At 42.9% G+C, this 22,960-nt stretch overlaps 1 protein-coding gene across 4 annotated transcripts in view; it reads left to right on the top strand.

Annotated features, from left to right (window-relative positions):
• LCP1 (lymphocyte cytosolic protein 1) overlaps nucleotides 1-22,960 on the top strand; it is a 50,827-nt gene that overhangs the window by 23,668 nt on the left and 4,199 nt on the right. For 3 of the 4 annotated variants that reach the window (XM_063334605.1, XM_063334613.1, XM_063334598.1), the window contains exons 2-14: nucleotides 6,365-6,455; nucleotides 8,197-8,348; nucleotides 9,095-9,224; nucleotides 10,501-10,633; nucleotides 11,204-11,285; nucleotides 13,636-13,801; nucleotides 17,048-17,190; nucleotides 18,866-18,889; nucleotides 19,232-19,327; nucleotides 19,853-20,048; nucleotides 20,715-20,793; nucleotides 20,997-21,111; nucleotides 21,943-22,076. In XM_063334605.1, coding sequence (XP_063190675.1) covers nucleotides 6,389-6,455; nucleotides 8,197-8,348; nucleotides 9,095-9,224; nucleotides 10,501-10,633; nucleotides 11,204-11,285; nucleotides 13,636-13,801; nucleotides 17,048-17,190; nucleotides 18,866-18,889; nucleotides 19,232-19,327; nucleotides 19,853-20,048; nucleotides 20,715-20,793; nucleotides 20,997-21,111; nucleotides 21,943-22,076 — 1,517 coding nt within the window. In that variant the 5' untranslated portion in view covers nucleotides 6,365-6,388. The remainder of the gene's footprint in view (nucleotides 1-6,364; nucleotides 6,456-8,196; nucleotides 8,349-9,094; nucleotides 9,225-10,500; nucleotides 10,634-11,203; nucleotides 11,286-13,635; nucleotides 13,802-17,047; nucleotides 17,191-18,865; nucleotides 18,890-19,231; nucleotides 19,328-19,852; nucleotides 20,049-20,714; nucleotides 20,794-20,996; nucleotides 21,112-21,942; nucleotides 22,077-22,960) is intronic. The other variant, XM_063334622.1, reaches the window with a different exon arrangement.

Raw genomic sequence — 22,960 nt, forward strand, 5'->3', positions numbered from 1 at the left:
GTATCCATGTGTGTATCTATACCTATTTAAATGGGGAAGTAGTCATACCACTAGGTGCACGGCTTGAAAAGTGAATTTTTCTTTATGAACCTCCTCACCTGTTCAAAGATGCTGCAATTCTTCATGCTTCTTCAGTGATTTTCAAAGTTGTTGTGCAAGAAATGCACCTAATTGACATGTGGTTCAAAACCTGGTGGTATTTGCTGATGCCATCAGTCTTGGTGAGTAGCTGGCTAGCTGAATAACTCACCAGCAAGGAGTTGAAATATGGATTCTAGATTTATCTTGCATCATTAGCAGAAAAAAAACCCCTATCACCAAAAGATGTCCACGTAATCAGCTTGGAAACTGTGACGCCAAATAAGAATAAGGGACATGGATGGCGTTGTTTTTCAGTCTAGGATGGATACCCTAGAGCCATCGCTGCAAATTATCACTGCTCCAAACTGGCAGTTAGGGTGGGCAAATTTAGCATTAATGCTACTATCCTACTTTGCTGCGGGTAGTCAATGGATCACCTTGCTAGAGCAGGAATACAAGCACATTATTTTGATCAGAACTGCAAGAAAAACAACAGATAACGATAAATCTATGAGAGAGAAACATGATAATAGCATGTATGCTGAAAATATGAAGTTTAATTGGGGGAGATAAACTATTCTGGATCACGCAAAAGAATATGTGGCTGACTGCCAATAAGATGGCGTTGCCTTTTAGTTGCATTTTAGTTGAAGTTTTTTTGCCAACGCGCACAAGATGAAACTTTAAAATTGAGGATCTTCCAGCCTGCACTGTTGTGGTTATAGCATTGATTCTTCTTTCAACATGAGATCCACCGAATAATTTCTCTTTTTCTCACCCTTTAGCGAGAACGAAAATGACAAAAACTTGTCTCCAAAAGGAAAATATTTATCAGAGCATAACTCATAAATCTTCTCTTTTCTTGTCTCCTCCTCAGCACTTCCATACTGTAGAAAATCAGCTGACTAAGGCCCATAATTTCAACAGAAATGCATAGAGATATATGGACTTACATGTGGGACCTTGTGAGAGAAAGGCCAAGGGAAATATTTCTGGGGAGGAATATCCTGCCAGGGATGCTCTGATGAGTGACTGCCAATGAGGAGGGCCCCAAATGTGCAAGAAGTATGGGGCAAAGATTGAATATGCTCAAGATACTCCTTTTTCCCATGTATTTTTCTGGCCTGCGAGACACTTTGGATCTATCACAAGAGTTTCTGCACAATTCTGAGGCCACTTCTGTTATTCCTGCCTGCTGGCAGCATTGCCCAGGGCGGGCTGTGCACTGGGGGAGGATTGCTGGTGGTGCCTCTTTGATACCAGCTAGAGAGGAAAGGCTAATGCAGAAGAGAGCTGGGGAAGGATTCCCCAGCCCTTATGGAAGCTGGACATTCGGAAATTGAATTTGTGGATGAGACAAGACAGGGGAAAGAAAAGGAACTGGAGCTGTGAGCTCTGATAAAGTAAAAGGCAGAGTTTTGTACGTGGAGGGGGACACAGTCTTCTGCTGCCTCATGCAACTCTTAGAGCTATGTTTTGCAACAGAGAGTGCCTATTGTTTCATCACTTTCAGAAAAAATAAACAAGTTTGAAGAGAAGACAGCAGAAGGAATAGGGAAATTTATAGATGACAGGGAACAAACATGAGGTCCTTTATCTGATCACTCTCCAACAGCTAGAGGGGTTATCGTATTATTGGCAAAGTACTAGTACTTTAACAAAATAAAGCTTGAATGGTAGAAAGTTAATTAATATTAGTAATTTATTCAACTTTCTCGGCAGTGAATTCACAGTTAAGTCGTTCCTGAAAACTTAAATGTGTGTTTGTGAAATGTAATGTTGCCCCATGAAATTGTCTTTCTTGCTTTGGGGAAAGGTACAACTTTATGTCTAGCTGTAAAGCGCAGTTTCACATCTTCAAGGCTTTCATTGCCTTGCTTGCAGTAAAGTTTAAACACCAGGGAAGTGGAGGAAAATATGAAACAAGGTAACCATTTAATACAAGTCTTGGAAACCTTTAGGTTTTAATGGCTTTGCCATTTATTATTTATACTGCATGGTGGGTACACACTTTGCCAAGTAATACATAACCAGGCAGCTTCTCAGACTACGGCTTCAAAATCGAAAGAGATGAAAGAACATCAATAAGCCTGTGTTTCAATTTAGCAGTAACGTTCAGGTATGAGATTATTTTAGTTCTTCCTTTATGTTCCAGACTGAAAATAGTTTGTTATTGGATGTCTTAAAACATCAGTCTGGTAGTAGGTTCTTCTGAGGATAAGGTCAAGTGAAAGGAGGCTTTACGGCATGGTTTGGAAATGAAGGCAAGAAATGGAGTGCTTCGTAGAGGCTCTTTTGATATCAGTTTGTTATGATTCTCAGCAGCTTAGGTGAGGCCATTTTCCTTTTTTGACATTAACCTGTAGATCATCGGTCTTCTGGGGAGGAAGGAGTGTATTTGCACAACTTCATTTTTGCTTTTGCAATAGCGGATTTATGCTGTTTGCCAAACAAGAACCAAGTGTCACTTCCAGGCAATGTGTAATCCGGATGTCCTAATGCCATCTGAAGCTCGGTCTGTCTCAAGGAGTCTTTTATTTTCCTTCTGAATTTTTATTACCTTCCATTTCTTTCTTGTTGGCAGTTCCACTGTCTGTCTTGTTCCAACCCGTGGAACTCTCTTCCCCTCCTCGGCATCCTGCCTCCACATCTGAACACGTGCTGACTTTCATCTTGTTCTCTCTGAGGAACAGTGATTCCTTCACTGATCTTCGATCACGCCAAGTTCAAGAGCCTTTCTCCCAGCTGCTGCTGACCTTCAAAATCTCATTTGTGCTGATGATAGATAAGCTGTTTGCATTCATTCTTCCTCAAACTCCCCTCCCTCCTGCCATGCCTCCCCCCAGCCCAGCTTTTCTCTTTGCTTCTTGCTGTACATCTCTGTGCTCAAAGCCATCACCTGGTTCTCATCACCTGATTTTCCCTTTGCACCTCCCTCAGCTGCTTAACATCTATTCCCTTCAAAGAAGCTCTTTCAACTTGTTCGTATTGCCTGTCATCTCCACGTATTCTTTGCTGTTATGCCATCCTCTTCATTTTTTTCTCTGCATCTGTCTTGTCATACTGAATTTGCAAAAGTTTTTGGAGCAGAGCAGTGCACCATATGCTTACAATGCCTTGTGGATTATCAGTAATTGGACCGGGTTGTTGGATGCCCTCTTGATGGGATGCACAAAGTATTTTCAATTTGCACCGAGGAAGGTGAAGTGTTGGAAGTGTTTGGCCCCTAGAAGCAAATGACTCTGCTCTTGGCTGATAAAACAGAAGGAAAATATTGGGCCTGACCTCCCCCACCATTATCCAGAAGCATTTTACATTTCTGTGTGCCTATTACTTTTAATGATCTATGCAAAATAAGCAGTTTATATACTGAAAAGTAACTTTTGGAAGGTGGATTTGCTCCTTTTTGCTGTGCGTTGCCAAAGTGTTGGACTTTTCCCTCTTGATTTCCCTGTGTGTTGTTTTTATGACTTGAACAATTTTAAAAATGTCAGCAATTTTTAATTGGGAATAACTCTGAAGCCTTCAACCTTAAAATACTGGTTTTGATTAGTTGAGTGTAAATTTGAGCGCTTTCACGCACTTCACAGAGGTCTTCTGCCTGCAGGTGAACCCATAAGACCCGCAGCGAAGACTTTCAACTCTTTCCCTGCCTTTATTGCGGTCCCTTGCCAAAACTGTGACTAGAGTTAACCCTGAAACCATGTAGAGGTGATGGCTATAAAGGGGGTTTCTTGCTGGTATGGATCTTAAGTGGCAGATGTACTGCGATGGGCACCAGTGTCAAACCCTTAGAGAGGTGATCCATCGTAACTTCAGGTTACGGTGCACTTGACCTGCCAAAAGAACTTTGCAGGTGGCAGCATAGGGCTGGCTGACAGAGAGTGCCCATCCGAATCTCACCGCTGCATAAACCGAGAGGGGGATTTTAGTCAGCAAAACCAGGTGATGGTAGATGGTGGAGCTGACAGGCTGAGATCAGGATACACTAAGGGGATGAAAATGCAGAAGAAACTCAGTTGTGTGTTGGAGCGGGCGGTGACGATACCTCCATTGCCCGAGTACAACTACTGCTCGGGTGATCGAGGACCAGTTCCGCTGCTCAGTGCAGAGATTCATCTGATTTCTCAGCTAAGTGTAGCCACCTTTACAACAGAGTGGGTAATATTGACCTAAAAAGGATGTCAGAAGGGTTCATTACAGCAAAGTGCTTCATCCTATTATGTACTATTAGTATAAATGCCTGCACATGTAAACTTGTGTACTACTAATAGGATTCTCTGTATTTAACAGACCAGTTAGTTACTGACCAGAGGCCACAAGTTCTCATGCAATCGAGAAAAGTCCATTTTATGTTGGTGCTAATTTTTTCTCAAGGTTATAAAACTCTTTGCGAAAGTAATGCTATAGGCAACAACCTGTGGTGTTTCTTATCTGTTAAACTCTAGAACACTCTTAATGCTATTAAAAGTTGTGTCGCAAATTATATTGCTTGATCAATTGACTGGACTGGAAAGGATTTTCTCGCTTATAGTGTAAGATTTTCATGTGTTCGGGTGCATTTTAGGTAATCCACATGTTGCAAAAACACAAGGCATGCAACAGAAAAAGATTGGTAGTGAGGAATCAGAGGCAGGAAAGATGCCAGGATGAAGGAGGAAGACTATGGATCTAATTTTACCCTAGTATACATAACCCACATTGCTAGTGGATCACAGAGATTTTTACAGATAATCCTTGAAAGTGTGTTGCTTAGAACCACTTTTAATATTATATTAGTATTTCAGTAGCAACGACCAACTCCGTTGTGCTGAAAACTGCAGTTGGGTTCTTGTGCGAGTGCATTATGGATTATCCTGCATTTCTCTACTTATGAAGGTTGGGGTGAAGGAACAGATTTTTCTCTGGAAGCTGTCCTCACCCTAACATCACAGTCACGAGGCAGATAGAGGGTGCACGATACGACAGGGAGACGGCAGACAGGAAGCCAACCACACGAAACTGCCTTTGGCCTATTTCAAAGCCGCGTCCATAGTGGTTCTCGCTGATACAAGCAATCAATGCATGAGTTCAGGAGAGCATTAAATCTGAAGCCCAGCTAGGCTGTACACAACTCTGTGTCTTTGTGTAGAGGGCTATAGCAAATCTGTAATTTTTAAAATTATCCCCGTATATCTTTATATGAAGTTTGGAATCCAAGCCTCTGGGATGCAATGTTGGTTTTATTCTGGGAATGAGGCATTTCTGATTTTTTTTCTGCCCTGTGAACACTGCAGTGGCAGCAACCACTTTCCAGGATCAACTCAGGTTTCCATTCTATTCTATTTAAATAGTTGCTCGGTTAATTAATACTTAAAGAGACATAGGACACTAGAGTCATTCTCACAAATATAGAATAATAGAGAGACAGTCTGTCTCCTGAACACTTTCCTCATGAATAGATGCAAGGGACAGTACGTGCATGAAAAACCAGAGGGGTATAATGTGCATCCTTTGGCCGTGTATTAAATGATGTGACAAACAGAAGTAAACTTTCCTTTTCTCATTATTAAGAAAGGTGCCTAGAAGGGGGAAGTCTAATCCTGCCTCCTGCTTTATATCTCTGATGAGAGGAAAGGCAGGAAAACTCCTTCCAGCTGCCCATTCCTGAAGTGCCACCCAACCTCAGGCACTGACTTAGGTACCTTGGGGGGCAAGTCTGTAAACTCTCCCCATAGCCAGGAAGAGAAGTAGCCCTCTGGGAGCCCAACCTGGTGCTCTGAACACCTTCTGAAGGAGGTTCTTTCCATCCATCCACCCCATAAGGGTGACCAGCCTCCTCGTTAGGTGCCCAAAGGGAAGTGGTACAAATATCTCTGGGGGCTCTGGAGCCCCGGGAGCAGACAGAGCTGCCACTTCTCTGCCAGTGCTGCTGCTGAAGCACGTGGTGAATTGTGTTTCCGAACGGGGAATAACAACAGCCAGCACCATTTTCTTTTCTTTCTCCATGAGAAACAGAAGTTAGCAGAGGTAGGATTTAATTCCAATTAAGCTAGGGTAAATTAAACTGTTGGGATTTTGAGCAGGGCCTGTCAAAACAACAGGAGGGACATGGGTCTGTATCTCATGTACGCAGGATTTTACCGCTTCACTTGATTTCGGGATGTAGAGAAGGTTTTCAGCAGTGGAGAACTGCTCCAAGACTTTGAGTCGTTCTGTCAATCCCAAGGGAAAACCCCTCTTTTCCATCATGATTACAAACCCACAAAGGCGCCAAATAAAAACAAGTGCTTTCTTCTTGCAGACCTGCCGCTCGGAGAAATAAGAAATGGCGTCGACAGTGCACTTCTCGGAGGAGGAGATGGCAGAGCTGCGAGAGGCTTTTGGCAAAGTCGGTGAGTACAGCAGAAGTGTCAAGTGCTTTTCTCATGTACTGGCCAGCCGTGAGGAGAGGGAGCCTACTCCAGCGCTGATCTGCTGTGTCACAAAAACCACAGAAAGTCCTTTTCCTGCCACTGCAGGCCTCCTAGATGAAACCACATCAGCACGCTGCAGAGCAATGGCCTCTGACTGGGGAGAGATGGCAGGGCAATGAGCAGGAGGGTTTATGAAATAACCTCAAAAGCTGTACAGAAAACCATGTTGGAAATGCTCTCAAGTGTTTTCCTAGGAGTATTGTTTATTCCTGGCAAGTTATTTGGGAGGCAAAAAGTTTTATTTTAATGTAAATTGAGTACTCCCTCTGGGGAGGAAGAGTCTGGAGAGGTCAAATGTGCAAATGGCTACAGAATTTGTAATCCCTTTACTACGACCTTTTAATTTTTTAAAGTGTGTGTTTCCTTTCCAAGCCTTTAAAAGTCTCACCTGATTTGCCTCCTTTAAAGTCATGCAGACCCATCACTGTCTACTCAAATTCTAAGAAAAGGTCCTTATGCTTCTCAGCAGCTCACTTTTATTAGCAGATCTGTCAGCCTCGCTGGGTTACGTGTTAATCAGTTCTCCTCACTGCTTCGGGTGATGGGCTGTTTGATTTCTGAGCAGACAGTAGTCCAGGCTGGTGATCTTGAACATCTGGGCTCTGTGTGTGCCCAGTGCACCCGATGCACTGACAAGGCGAATGCTGGAAGTTAGTTCTCATTCCCTTCCCAGACATTTCCCTCTCCAAGTCCAGATCCTTCTGTTGTATGACTTCAAAAACGGGCAGGAGGCTCTTTGCAGGCTGCGTTTACCCTGCGCTGCTGATGCTGAGAGCCAAGCGCCTTTTTGCTGCTTGCCACAAGTGATGCACATCGCAACTCACCACGCAGGAAATTGCCATGCGCTTCTTCGAAATCACCTCGGCCTCTGGGCTGGGGAAAAAGAGCCTGCAGAACAAGAAACACACAGATATACAAACCCCAAATATAAAGATATAACAATATATATATACATAACTATATATAACCGCAGAGTTTTAACAGAAACTCTTCACGCAATAGATTCACTTTCCTTTTTTATTTGTGGAGATTTTCACAAACTGGTACAAAAGAAAGGACTACTTAACCTGTATTGGTGATCTTCTCATAAAATCTTGCCCTGGATCTTGTAACAGGCCCAGGAGGACCATCTGTGTTAGCACCATCACAGAGAAACACCCAAGTTTTTATTTTAAGCATGACCATATGCAGTTCCAAGCCTCTAAACTCATGAGTTCTGATGATATTAGATGCAGAAAACAGGCCAAAATCACAAGTTATATCTAGGAATGCGTAAGGTGTAACTCTATATTGCATCAACTCCATTTTCTTTAGCTGTTTTGTAGACGGGATACTCCCTCTATAAATCACTTGCATCTTTCTCTATCTGTAAACCTTGGAAAGTCAATTATATCCATCTAAACCTACCTTTGTTAAGATATTACTGTATGTCTAAAACATACAAATTCATCACTGTGAGGTTTTGTTTGTTAAATGGTGATTGTAATTTTTTTTTTGGGTGTGAATGACACTGCAGTGGTTGAAAGTATTGGATTTCGGGATAAAAAAATCTTTATATATAATGTACGCTTCCCTAGGTAAAATAAAAACAGCAGCCTTTGTGTGCATAAGATTTCATTAGGCTGGTGTAGAATCTGAATGTTTGCTTTAATCTTTGCAGATATCAGCGGGAACGGCTTCATCCACGCCAACGATTTAACTAATGTGTTGAAGGCAGCCAATCTCCCTCTCCCAGGATATAAAGCCAGAGAACTCATTCAGAATTTGACAACCACGGGGGATGGGAGGATCAGTTTTGATGAATTTATTTCAGTAAGTAAGATGTTTTTTGTTTAGGAAGATTCCAGGCAGGATACTCAAGGTGGTCCCCAGGGCACAGCAGAGGCAAAACCACAGGGTCTCATGGGCACTTAGTTAATCCAAGGAGTTCCCTTGCTGGGCAAGATGAGAGCAGGAGGTAACCAAACTAGACATCCCGCAATTAACTGGGACAAATTACACAAATGCAGGTGCGTATTGAATAGACTTAATATCTTTCAGTTTGGTTGATGCAGCGGGATGAAGTTTTTCTGTTATAAACTGTGAATATATTATGTTCTGGCTAGATGGTTATGAAAATTTTCAGCGGATCGAAACCGAAAACTTCATGGGGCATTTTTTCCATTAAAAAAGCTTCTTCTTTTTCTGAACTGGGATGAAAACAAATGCTAAAATAGTGGATTTTCCCTTGGGATGGAGAACTGGTTTTACTTCTCCTTTCTTCAAACCAAAACTGTTAAAGGCCCTCCTCCTGCACATTTTAGCTCCGTGGTTTCATACTGTCTACATTTCTTTTACTTAGCTGATCTTTGTTCACTGCTTTGAAAACACAAAAGCTGTGTGTGATCCTGTTCTACCACAGCAGATACACAGATTTTACACAGAAACCCACTGAATAATGCTCAAGCTGTGCTTCCCTACGTACGAAGCAGAGAGGACGTGTCTCCTGGTCCGAGAGCTCACTGTTTTAGCTTGGTTTAATCCTCTGAAATTTTAAAATTGTCTCTTGTGCTTGAAAGATTTTCCAAAACCTGAAGAGTGATGACGTTGCTAAGTCGTTCCGAAAACAAATCAACAAAAAGGAGGGGATTTGTGCTATCGGTGGGACGTCAGAGCAGTCCAGTGCTGGCACACAACACTCTTACTCAGGTAGGTGCAGCTGTCCTATACTGATAGCAACTAGGAACAAGCCCTTGGAGATCATCTGCACGTTATCTTGGTGCAAACCCAGGTGCTCTGGCCTCGATGCGCTTTGGTGTCTGTTCAGGCCAGGCTGGTGCGAGGCAAAGAGTTGGTAAGGTGACAAAACACTGCAGCAGGGTCTTTGTCAAAAGTAGCGTGAGCTGGTTCACTGGGGTGGACAGAGTTGTGGCTGTGGGAGGAAGCTCCAGCCAGTTTAGCTTCCCTTGCCATAAATGCATTGCAGCTCTGCTGGAGAAGAGCCTCCTGGCATGGCTGCAGCAGCACAAAGACTGGCCTGTTGCTGTCCCTGCTCACCAGCATGGGTTCCCCGCTGTTGTTAACCCATTTCCTTGTATGTTTTAACAGTTCTCTGGTAGCCTTTCTGTAAACTCACCTGTAACCAAATGGTTCCTGACCTTTTTCTAAAGAGGGCATGACCCCATCAGAGTTCTTCTCCCAGCCTGTTTCTTCAAGCTGAAAGTTTGGGGCAGCCATGGTTGCTTCTGCTGCCTCCTGGGCATAGCCCACTCTGAAGCAGCTCCATGGGGAGGAGGTCCCACCCTTGGCTGTCTTCTGCAGAGGCAAGGCTGCGGAACTCTCTCTGGAGAAGGGAGAGCGGAGGATGCTTCCAAGATCTCCACCCACCTGAGCACAGAGGACACCTTCTCTGAGTTACTGGGGGTGGTGTGAGCTGCTGCTGGTACAGGATAGTTACGTTACAGCCCCGTTGGACTACAGGGAACGTTTGCCCGTTACTCTCTGAATGCTTCTTGTCAGAGTCCAATACACCCTGGCCAGGCTCTTGTAGATATTCCAGACGTGGAGGGTGTAATGTACAATACAGAATTCACTTATTTGAACTTATTGGAAGCTATGTGAGATTTAGATTTCGCACAGTGATACAACAACGCATTCAAATTATGGTGCAAGTATAGAGCATAGCAACTGGAACATACAGTTGAATCACATGAACTTCATTACCAGTCTCTATAATATGCCTGCCCTCAGGACGCTGGGCAACCCCATTCAGTGGGAAGGACTATGGAAGGCGTATTAAGCAGCTCAAGCCCATTGCTGTCTTCAGCTCACTTGCCTGCCTCCTCAGAGCCTTCATCCCTTGTAGCCTTCATTGATCAGTCACACTGATGGGAGAGTCTTCTCCCCCAGGAGTTCTGCCTTTGTAAGTAAAATGATGGTGGAGGTATTGCACAGCAAACTGATGGATTTGATGTTGCGTCCACAGAGGAAGAAAAGTATGCCTTTGTCAACTGGATTAATAAAGCCCTTGAGAAGGACCCCGACTGTAAACACGTGGTCCCAATGAATCCAGAAACAGATGACCTCTTCCAGGCGGTCGGTGACGGCATAGTGCTTTGGTAAATAATACCTATCTTTCTCACAAATGGTAACTGTGAGTTTGCAGTAAATGGAAGCTGCTGACTTTATATTAAGCTCATGAATCTTTGCAGATTCAGGGCCTTAATAATACTATGGTTTTTTTGCTCCTTTTATCTTTAAAAATATAAAGCTTCTTTCATGTTAAATGAGAGGTTTTCTTTGCCTCTGAGCCCTTACAATAAGATGAAGTCAGTGAAATTTGAGGAGTGAGTTAGTTTTATTTTTGTCCAAGGACTTTTGGGGGTTCACACAAAGCAGCACAAGATAGTGATTACTTTCACAGGAATTTCTGCACAATAAACCTCCCACACAACTTCACCTTGTGGCATTCTTGACCTCAGACCTATAGTACAAACTGCATGTGACCCAAAAGAATTGCTCGAGTATTGCATGTGTGTCTGTGTGGGTACATGTGAAAACAGAGGCTGACTATCTATATGTGTTCAGTAACTCTCCAGCTCTTTCACTTGTCCTACAAAAGCTATATCTGTATTTTGTGTGCACATAGCTAGTAGAGTATTTCTTGTTGTTTTTTCTTTTATTTTCAGTAAGATGATCAACTTTTCAGTGCCAGATACCATTGATGAGAGAACAATCAACAAAAAGAAACTCACACCCTTCACAATACAGGTACTAAAATGCAACAGGATTCTTTGCTTTTCCCCTTTGGATGCTTTGATATAATCACTTAGAGCAAAGGCCGAGGATACCATGGTCCTGCCCAACACAATCAGGCAAAGTTGTGGCAAAATGAGATGCTCAGGTCTATGTCATAAAAACATAAAGACTTAAATTTATGTTTCTTTCCAAACATATGAGCAATCTGACTAAACAGTGTTTTTATTTGCACTTAACAGAATCATAGAATCATAGAATTGTTTAGGTTGGAAGGGACCTTTAAGATCATCGAGTCCAAGCATCAACCTAGCACTGTCGAGTCCACCACTAAACCATGTCTACCCATCTTTTAAATACCTCCAGGGATGGTGATTCTGCTGCTTCCCTGGGCAGCCTGTTCCAATGTTTGATAAGCCTTTCAGTGAAGAAATTTTTCCTGATATTCAATCTAAACCTCCCCTGGTGCAACTTGAGGCCATTTCCTCTTGTCCTATCGCTTGTTACTTGGGAGAAGAGACTGACCTCCACCTCTCTACAACCTCCTTTCAGGTAGTTGTAGAGAGCGATAAGGTCTCCCCTCAGCCTCCTTTTCTCCAGGCTGAACAACCCCAGTTCCCTCAGCCGCTCCTCATAATGTATAATGCTTATCAGTTCAAAGCTTTAGATACTTTTGTGGTTGACGCCACATGAATGCAAGAGCAACTAGATAATACGGTGTCCAATTCCATTTGGAGTAGCTCTCAGAAGGCTGAACTTCCTCTCCAAAGTCACGCAGGCATGGCCATGGGCTTGAATTCACAACTGCTGTGTTGCAGTCTGATGTCCTCACCAAAGTATTCGCTGTGATCCAGGAAATACCGTGGTATGCAATGTGCCTGAGATGGGACCGTGGGCTTTGCCTGCCTGTTACAATCTCTACTTTTACACCTCGAATACTGAATCCCTTCTTTATTTCTATTATGTGCACACATATGTGATTTAAAAATTGGACAAAAAAGGCAAATTTTCACCTATTTAAGGTTTATTGTGTTTCTCACATAGCAGTATGTAGAGAGATATTTTTCTATGAACAGCATCTATGCATCTGGGTACAGAATATAAGTAGATATATGGAATAGATATGAACCTAACCCAGTTTAGCCTCCAGCTACTCTGATTTGATGGAACATTAGCCAGGCTCAAGTAAGCTCAGAAGCCATTAAATTGGATTTTTATGCTGTATACCACAATTTTTCAGTTCTAATCGTTTTGGTCAGCAGCATAGCTTAGTGATGCAGCTCAGATCAATCCCTGTCACACATAGACATGATTTGATCAATATAGCTTCCACTTTAACTTAACCCTTTTACAGCTGTCTGGTGGAGAAAAGGTAATTAATTTGAAATGCTCCAGTTTTTCTAGCTTATGAGAATTTACACTATGTCTCTCTCTGCATTTTGTATGTAATCAAATCTCTCTGTCATGCCAGCAGTGATGAAATTAATGTGAAAAATTGTGAATCTGTGTGATAAATTGTATTTTCCAGGCTTCTTTGCCTGCTTTACTTGTCCTCTGTTTACCAAGCCACCTTTCTGAACAGGACAGACCTGTGGGTCAGATTTTCTTATACCCTTTGTTTTAAATGGGAATGAAGTGGTGAAGGAACATAATGTCCCTGAAACATCACTTTCTTTCTGCCCCTCACTGTGAATCACAGAATCCCTCTGCTTCCACCGAATGCTCCCAAACCGGGACTCCGTACTCCAAAGTTCAAAAAGAAAATAACGAGTTCTGATCTTGACTGAACTACAAAGTTAAAAACTCAGCAGGTTTATTCATGCTGATTCCTATGACCCTGTGTTTTTTGTATACATTGTCAGCTAGCAACTTATTTGTATCTTAGGTGGTAGGGCTTTTGCATAGTGCTCAGGGAGAGCTGAGCCTGGAATATCTGCTCATTGACTGGATTCTATCTTCCTCGTTCCTCCATGTGTGCAAGACTGAGTGGAGGAGAGCTTGCCCCACGCTGAGGCTATGTCTGCACTTGAACATGTGCTTGTGCGTTAGCTATAGAGAGATCCTGGCTTTGATAACCAGGATTGAGCCAGAACGTCACTGTGACTGCAGACGTATGCTCTGAGCTCCGATGCCTTTTGACATGGTGTCTTTCACCTTTGCCAAAGAGGTCCTTTCCATCTTCATGCTGGGACCCAGAATTTGCCTGTAATCCCAGGAGATTCTGCGTTCCTCTGTGATCAGACATGTATGTAAATGCATTCCCAGTGAAGCTGCTCACAGATTTCCCTAGCTTTGGCTGTGCCCCCTTCCTGTATCCTCAGCTCTCCAGTTACTGCATGATTCGGAAGTTCTCTTCTTTCCCTAGGAAAATCTGAACCTGGCCCTGAACTCTGCTTCAGCCATTGGGTGCCATGTTGTTAACATTGGAGCTGAAGACTTAAAAGAAGGGAAACCTTACCTGGTTTTGGGTCTTTTATGGCAAGTCATCAAAATTGGACTCTTTGCCGACATAGAGATCAGCAGGAACGAAGGTATGTCTGGCTCTTCATTTCAGTGCTCTGCTGTTATCACTGAACAGTCTTTAGGCTAAAGCTGTTTAAAAAAAAAATTTAATTTTTTCTGCAAATATTTGTTGCCTTTCTTCTTAGCTGCTCTAATTTCCCTTGCTCTTCACAAGTTCCAGCACTCCAAAGTCCAAGGCTGTGTGTAGGCTTGTATGTGCAGAGCCAATTTCATGCTCCCTGGCCCTGGAACGATGGTCTGCACCCAGCTATTTTGTCACTAAATCTGGGATAAGGAAATGCTACACTGTATTCAGGAAGCTTTACTCTTTTCTTGCTCTTGATTGCCAAATATCTCCTCTTTCTTTGTGAAATCAGAATTATAGAATCCCAGAATAATTTAGGCTGGAAGGAACCTCTGGAGGTCCACTCTGGAGGTCCTTTGGTTCAGCCATCCAACTACATGCTTACAGCTGTACCAGTCTCAAGATTAGATGAGGTTGCGAAGGGCCTTGTCCAGTGCTCTCCGGGCAGCCTGTTCCAGACCCCAAACACTCCTGCTGTGATCTTTTTTTTTCTTATATCTAGTTGGAATTTCCCTTCTTGCACCTTGTGACTGTAACTTAGAATCATAGAATAGAATCATAGAATCATTTAGGTTGGAAAAGACCCTTGGGATCATCGAGTCCAACCATCAACTCCACTCTACAAAGTTCTCCCTTACACCATATCCCTTAACACCACATCTAAACGACTCTTAAACACATTCAGAGATGGTGGCTCCACCACCTCCCTGGGCAGCCTATTCCAGTGTCTGACCACTCTTTCTGTGAAGAATTTTTTCCTAATGTCCAGCCTAAACCTACCCTGCTGCAGCTTGAACCCATTCCCTCTTGTTCTATCGCTAATTAGCTGTGAGAAGAGGCCAGCACCAACCTCTACAATGTCCTTTCAAGTAGTTGTAGAGAGTGATGAGGTCTCCCCTCAGCCTTCTCTTCCTCCAACTAAACAGTCCCAGCTCCTTCAATCGCTCCTCATAAGATTTATTCTCCAGGCCCCTCACCAGCTTCGTTGCCCTCCTCTGCACTTGCTCCAGCACCTCGATATCTCTCTCATATTGAGGTGCCCAGAACTGGACACAATACTCAAGGTGTGGCCTCACCAGTGCTGAGTACAGGGGGACAATCACCTCCCTACTTCTGCTGGTCACAACTTCTCATCCTTTTGCTGTGAAAAGGATTTTTGCAAGAGAAAATACAGCTCTGGCCCCTCTGTAATTGTTGAAGACAATACTTGTTCCCCTCTCAGACCTCTTTCCAGGCTAGAAAAAAACAGTTTTCTCACCCTCTTATCATATATCACATACTTCAACCCAACCATCTTGGTCTCCCTCCATTAAACTTGCTGCAGTTTGTTCAATGTCGCTCTTGTACTGGAGAGCCCCAAACTGGATACAGCACTCCAGATGTGTCTCACCAATGCCAAAATTCTCCATGAAATAGCTTCAGCGTGAGGCTGTGGGTGCGTACATGCAGTCCACATGGCACCTCATCTTGCTGCTTTGTTCCGTGCATCTATGGATAGTCCACTCATCCAACTTCTTGCCTCCAGTTACCACGTGGGTATTACTTTCATTGCTTCACACCTTGCACATTTCTGTCTTTCATTGACAGAGCCACCAGTTTCCAGAGTCCCCAGTTCCCGTTCCTTTGCTGGCAGCCTTACCTTGCTTAATAGCTATTTTTCCATTACTGGTATTTTCTCCTTCACTTCCCATCTCAGACTTCAGTTTGTCAGGATAGGCCAGTCAAGATCATTTTGATTTCTTTTCAGGTTCTCTCTTTCCCTGAGAGCCCTTCTCTGCAGCTGTTTCAGCTGAAATTCCCCTTTCTTGAATATGGGACGCTGTTTACAATGAGCTCTCCTGAGCACATGGTATCAAGGCAGGAATACATCCCAACCCCTATGGGAAATGCCTGAGATGCACTAATATCATGTTTGGTTTTCCCCTGGTCATATCATATGGTGGCTCAGAGTAGCTCAGAAGACATCTAATACACTCGAGTTGTTCTCATCCTCTGTTTGTATAAGCTTTTAGCTAATAGCAGTTATTCATATTAATTACCTAGTGAATATCTTTGAACATAGCACTATTAAATTACATTCCATTTTTATTACTGTCGTCTGGTTCTTTCTGTCTGATTTCCTGATCATCCTCTGTATTGACTATGCCACCTAGTGAATATCATCGTCATCAAATTCTTAGCACGTTGCTAGTATTTGTGCCAAGATAATTGATGCCAAAAAAATGAAATCATTAATCCAAAAATCAGTCCATGATCAGCTCCACAAGAATCTTTCTTCCAGCCTACTTCTCTCAGTGCTAACATTGTTCTCTTCATAAAATCTGCTGTCTACTTTCAAATGCTTCTGTTATCTCCTTCTGGTTCTGTTTAACCTCATAGCACCCTATATCGAGTTGTCCATGGAACTCCAGATATAGTAAGTCTCCGCTGTTTCCTTTACGTAGCAAATCCATATTTCTTTCAAGGAATGACAAAAGATATTGGAAGGAGATCAGGGTAGTGTGATACACTCTCCCTTTTTATCTCATTGACAGTGTTATTTCCATGTTATTAATCGTTCTTGTCAAAACTTGTTCTAAAGCCTTTCATGCTCCAGAGATCAGCTGAACATCCTGCAGTTGCAAGGGTCGATCATTCCCTGCTGCCTCTTCCTCCTTTTATGAACAGAACTATTATGTTAATTTTTCTATATAAATAGGATATCTTCAGTTGACAGATGAGTTAACCCTGCTGGCCCATGAGCTCATGAAGTCATGTGCAAGTTCTTCAGAATACCTGTGTGGATCCAGTTTCAGTGCGAAGGTCACTGAGATTTCTTTCATCTAAGCTGCAGAAAGACTGTGTCCATTTTTCTGATTCCCATCTTGCCCCTTTGTTCATCGTCATTATCTTTTTGTTAAGATCTGAGGCAAGGAAATCGGGTAGTTCTTAGACCACACTGAAATTGTCTTGCATTTCTATATGATCCACTACTAGGTCCACAACTAAAAGCCTTGTCCTCATTTTATTGATGAGACCCTTTTTCTGTTTATGTCCTCTGTCATGCTAAACCAGCTTGAATTTTGGCAACACTTCGGTCACTCACTTTTAGAAATTAGGGTAGCAAAATGTGTAAGAGAGAAAATAGTTACACATTCTCTTCTACAAGTATTCACAACATCATTATTTTTTTCTTTTTTTCCCTGCTTAGCCTTGATCGCTCTTCTGAGAGAAGGAGAGAGCCTGGAGGATCTGATGAAGTTGTCTCCAGAGGAACTGCTGCTGAGGTGGGCAAACTATCACCTGGAGAACGCGGGATGCAACAAAGTCAACAACTTCAGCTCAGACATCAAGGTATGAGAAACACTGACCAACAACAGCCAAACAGCAGCTCCACACCCGAATCCCTATCCTCCAAACAGGGATTGTGCACTGAGACAACCCAAGCAGCTGAGACTGCTCTGCTGAACACGTGGGGCTGGGTACAAAAAAATCATTTTAGTGGGGTTTACCTTCCTGCTCAGTAGTATTCCTCCTCCTCCTGACCTCCCAGTCATCACTGCCAGCCCCAGCACACCAAATGCCCGGGAAGAGAATGGCTGCTGATTCTGGACGGGGCATTATGGATTCTACTACTGTATTTTCAGTTCCCTGCTTCTATTGCTCTCCTGCTTCCTAAATGTCCTTAAATGCCTCTTGGCCTGGCTGTGGTTTGGAAAAGGGTAGACCTTACCCAGACACGTAACTAGGTGTAGGGGAAGAGGATGGGGCTCTTCCAACTCCCCCACTCGATCTTTCCTCCAGTACAACACCTGGGTTATGTGCTCCTCTGTCCCAACCTTTGCTATAATCCTGAAAGCACCCACCTGCAAGTTTTAATTCAGTGGGACTATTCAAAGTAATATAGCTAGATGGGGAAGCACTTGCAAGGATGGGTCTCTAGTTCATAAAGCATATTTCATGTACTTGGGACTTCATGGACTTCTGGGTGCAGATTTCAGCAGAGCTTTCTCTGTAGGACCTTCATTTTTCCTAGACGGATGTATTTGAACCTCAGTGGTGCACACTGATGAGCTTCAGACACTGAAGGCCTCAGTGTGAGGCCCAGCCAGCATCCCAGGGCTGTAGCAGATATTCCAGGGAGGGTGTCTGAGCTGGCTTCCAGGCAACCCAGGGGCTGGCCGGCACACCAACCTCACCAGCCACGACCCAACCTGCCCCCTCCCAGCATAGCATGGGGAAAAGGCCCGCTCCAGAGATGCCTGGTTGTAGGCTTCACCAGGGACTGAAGCATGAAAAGTCATTTACCATGACTTGCTTGACATACAGAAAAAAAACACCAGGGAAGACAACAGGAGAGTCTGAGAGTCATATTGGACAACACAATTTTTATTGTAACAAGTTTTTGGTTCACTGGGTGGAGGTGACTGGAGAATATCCATGGAAAGGGAAGGGAATGGAGTCCTTCCCGTCTTTATGTAGGCTGGCCCAGAGGACTGTAATGCAACTGATTAAATCCTATCTGCAATTGAAAGATAAATCGCACTTACCATATTTACAGTTGGAAAATAAGGCACACATTTACGTCTCAGAGACCAAGACTCCAGCCTTTACAGCCATTCTCTAATTAAGTGTGTCTCCTCACCTCGCTTCTGTTATAAATAACCACTTTCTAGATATGTTGGGTAGTAATGCGGATGTATAAGATTTAAAATAATTCAGGTAATATGCTGTATATTTTGAAGAGCATTAGCTGGGTTAGTTAATCAAGTCCCTAGACACTAACATATAGCTTGATTTTCAGTTCTTTGAGTAACATTACATTTCAGAAAAGATTAAAGACACAACATGTTAAATCCTTGTCTTGTTCCTGCCCTTTTGCCTGAAAAATGCTGATACTGTTGTCAGTTTTAACTTTTGTCCTTGAAAACTATGCTTTCTCTTCCATAACTGTTCCAGCGTTGCTTTGAAATCCGCTTTAAACATCTGCTTTCTCCTTCTGCATTTTCTTTTATTAAACGCTCAGCAGCCTGACTTCTACAGCATTATAAAGGTATGCATTTTCTTATTTCTAATTTAATGTTCGGATTAAGTCAATTTTAATATCTCTTTGTTGTTGCTGTCCTTGTTCTAAGTGCAATACATAGCGTTTTGTCTCGTGCATTGAGCGTTCTGCAGCATATATGTATTGGCTTAGGGAAGAAATAGATCTGGCAAATACAGCATAAAGTAGGAATCGCTAAGTGCTTCCAGCTTAATTAATTTAATTATGTAGCCCAATGATTGATGTAATAAAAACGAAGCATGCAGGCACACTGTTCAGGGGAGCACTGGCATGCAAAAACTGAGCTTTAGATGTAATTTTTCCTCCCTGTAATTTCTCTGTCTGTCACAGGACTCAAGAGCCTATTACCATTTGCTGAACCAAGTTGCCCCCAAGGGAGATGAAGAAGGCATTCCGGCTATTACTATTGACATGTCAGGATTAAGGGTAAGATGAGATAAGTTTAGAGTAAATGCCTATATTTTCTGTCTGTTACTTGCATTGCTGGCCAACAAAGACTTGCACCAGGATGCCAGAGCAAGTAAGCTCTTTTTAGCATTGCAACATGATCTTGTGTTTCAGAAATCAAAGCTTTCAAAGAATTAAGTGATGTGTTTTGCCTTTTGTTACATATTATCGCTGAAACTTTAACCATTGAACCACACTGATGAACTACTGACATGCAACAAGTATATTTAAATATATTTATTTGCGAATGTCATCAAACCATTCCCTTTTATATGGAATATAACTGTATATGCAATACGGTGAGATGGCTGGATTGTAGGTAAAGCCCATTTGAAAACGCAGACCTGCTGATAGTAAAAGTGGGAAAGGAAATAGCTATAAATCTGACAAGGACCTGCTTTGATGGCCCCACACCAAGGTCCACACGTGGAGACACCGAGCGGGTCTTGCGTGCAGTGCCGGGCGGTGGGGTGAGGCTGATGGCCCCGTTTTGTGCCGGTGCAGGAGAAGGACGATGTCCAGCGAGCGGAGTGCATGCTGCAGCAGGCGGAGCGGCTGGGCTGCCGGCAGTTTGTCACGGCCACCGACGTTGTCCGGGGGAACCCGAAGTTAAACTTGGCCTTCATCGCCAACTTGTTCAACAAATACCCTGCCCTCCACAAGCCAGAGAACCAGGACATCGACTGGAGCTCTATTGAAGGTAAGGAAAATGCAAATAAAGGATGTTTCTGGTCACCCGTGCCACAGTATCCCCAGCTCCGAGTTGATGATACGTGAACCTAACCTCACATCCTTCAGACATATATGCACTGCACCATTAGCACGGGCAGCCTTGAGGAAGAGGGGCTGCTCTTAACATGCATGTAGCTTCTGGTATTTTGGGTGTCTGTTCTGCAGATAGCATGTGTCTGAACTCGTATGGACTATTGAGCGTGCTTGTTAGTTGAAATTAGAGTTGCTCTGGCAGCCCCTGAGTTGAGAATATAATTTAAAAATCAGATCTTACATAAACCTGCTGTCTGCTTGCTCTGGGTTGGCGTCAGGACCACCTTTGTATGGATCATTTGCTGAGCTTCGGGTCCTTCTTTCTCAGCCTTATAGTAAAACTGCTCATTCTAGGGCACAGGCTGTTCTTGAATTCTTGAAGGCATTTCAAGGCCAATCTGCCTAAATACTATAATATATAGGCCATGAAGAAATATTACACACTGCACCGTGCTCTCTTATTTCGCATGTCAACCAGTGTCTCCTTCTATTTATGGGTCAGTGCACTGTAAATTCTGAGTTATGGTTTAATCACAAGACATTTATTTTACTGGAGTGTTGTGTTTCACAGGCCTGTTGATTGATGTATCTGTTGTTTTAGGTGAGACAAGGGAAGAAAGGACATTCAGGAACTGGATGAACTCCCTGGGTGTTAATCCACGTGTAAATCACTTATATAGGTAAGAGGAGGTATTACACTTCCTTTGGATGATAAATACAGCCAGCAAATGGTTTACAAAAACATAAAAACTTTTGGACACTACAGGAATATATGATTCTTTTTGGGTTTTTTTAGGAAACTAAGTTTACCTCTACTAATAGTTCAGTTGGGTTCCTTCCTTCTGTTCTTTGGACAATGATATATCTTTTTTATTGTTTTCAGTGACCTGTCAGATGCCTTGGTTATCTTCCAGCTCTATGAAAAGATCAAAGTGCCAGTAGACTGGAACAGAGTGAACAAACCACCATATCCTAAATTGGGTGGCAACATGAAGAAGGTACAAAAAGCTGGAATAGCTCCAGTAGCAATGCCTTATCCTCAAAGGATGTCCATATCATTTCAAACAGCAATGTGGGCACTCGTGTTGCTCTCAAGTCCCAAGTACAGCACATCAAATGATTTTTTTGTCTAGTCAGTGAATAATTTTTCATCCTGAAAAAGAAACATGCATTCGACTCACTGGCTCTGTTGGCAGGTGAACAATATTTGTGAAGTAAAAAGACTTGACACCTTTTGTGTCAATATTTAAAAACTGGATTTGCAGACCACTTTTGCTACCGTCTTCATCTCCAATTATATTGCATCTTCACCGTGAGTCATATGGCACCAGCTTAATTGCAACTGTCTGGATCACTGCCCTCCACATCAAACGAAGACAGTGATGATAAGCGTTCTTGACCAGATGCCTCAAGAACCGATCACAGAGTTGCTGCTAAATACAAAGCTTTCTCCCAGCTATCTGGATGAGTGATTCCATCCAGTTAGGCCAGAGTGATTAACTGACCTAAAATATTGACTGGGACACTTATCCTTTGTCTCAGTCCAATGCCGTGATGCTGGCGGTAGCCACGAGCCATAGATTCGTATATTCCAGCGTAATCTGTTTTTCAGGCTCTGATGATGAAGTATAACATTTCCTTCTATATTAACTATTTACCATGGTATTTTTCGGATGGAACTGGCTGCTGTTATTATCACAGAGCCCCAAAGCTCCTGTTTGCCCAGGAGGACCTGGGCGAAGCGATCCAAAGAGTTTAAAGTAATGGTGTCTTGTCTTCCTTTTTTTTCTGTATTTTTGAACCACACTAATTCACCCTGTCATTAACAGCTTGAAAACTGCAACTATGCAGTGGAGCTGGGAAAGAATCAAGCCAAATTTTCCCTTGTTGGCATCGCTGGGCAAGATCTGAACGAAGGAAACCGTACACTCACGCTGGCCTTAATCTGGCAGTTGATGAGAAGGTATGGCAGCCAGACACAAACTCCAGAGTGTTTCCGTATACTCAGTTTGCATTGTAATAGTTTCCTGATGCTATCCCCGAGAAGGCTCTACGGGCTACAGCTTTCTCACTCCTCTGTTTGCACTTATATGCAAAGACAGATTAACCTTTTGCTTACTCCTAGTTAGAGATGCGATCAGGAAGCACGTTGTCTTGTGGGCAAGGCCATTACAGTCAGCTCATGCAGAAGGTTATTACTGTCACTATCTGTATAGCATGGATAAATGTTCATTGCATGGAAGAGAGAAAAAGAAGTTGAAAGGTCTCTGTGTCAGGGAATGGGGAGAATGTACTGGAAACAAGGAACCGATGCAGAAGTTTTGTAATCTGCTACTTGAAGCGGATGCAACTCAGTAGCTGTCCCCACTTCAATGTAATTCTGTCTGTGTGTGTGTGTTTTCATGTGTGTTTAAAAGCTCCATAATTGGGTGTAAAGAGACCCAGTGGTTAGGAACTGAATACAGACTAAATTCAGTCTATAAAGCAAGGTATAGGTTTATCAGGCAGGTAGTTAATCTAGGGATGTGGTGATTACTCACCGTCAGTTTGGGAGGTCTTTCCAAGGTGTACGCTGATATATAAGCAAAATATTCCAGGCTTGTGTTTATGCGGAAGGTGAGCATAACAATTCCCTTCTGGCCTTGAATTCAGTGATTATTTTTTAAGCACTGTGAGAATGAGTCATTTACACTGAGATCCAATAAGAAGGACCTCGTGGGAGTTTTGAATATCAAAACCTTTTGACACTCCCAAAACAGTGATTAGGGAACTGGGGGTGAATTAGACGCAATAGATGAATTAGCATGTTCTAATATAATTCATATGTACTGTGAGCGTGTGGGAAGC

This window comes from Chroicocephalus ridibundus, chromosome 1 (assembly GCF_963924245.1).
Source record: "Chroicocephalus ridibundus chromosome 1, bChrRid1.1, whole genome shotgun sequence".
NCBI lineage: Eukaryota > Metazoa > Chordata > Aves > Charadriiformes > Laridae > Chroicocephalus > Chroicocephalus ridibundus.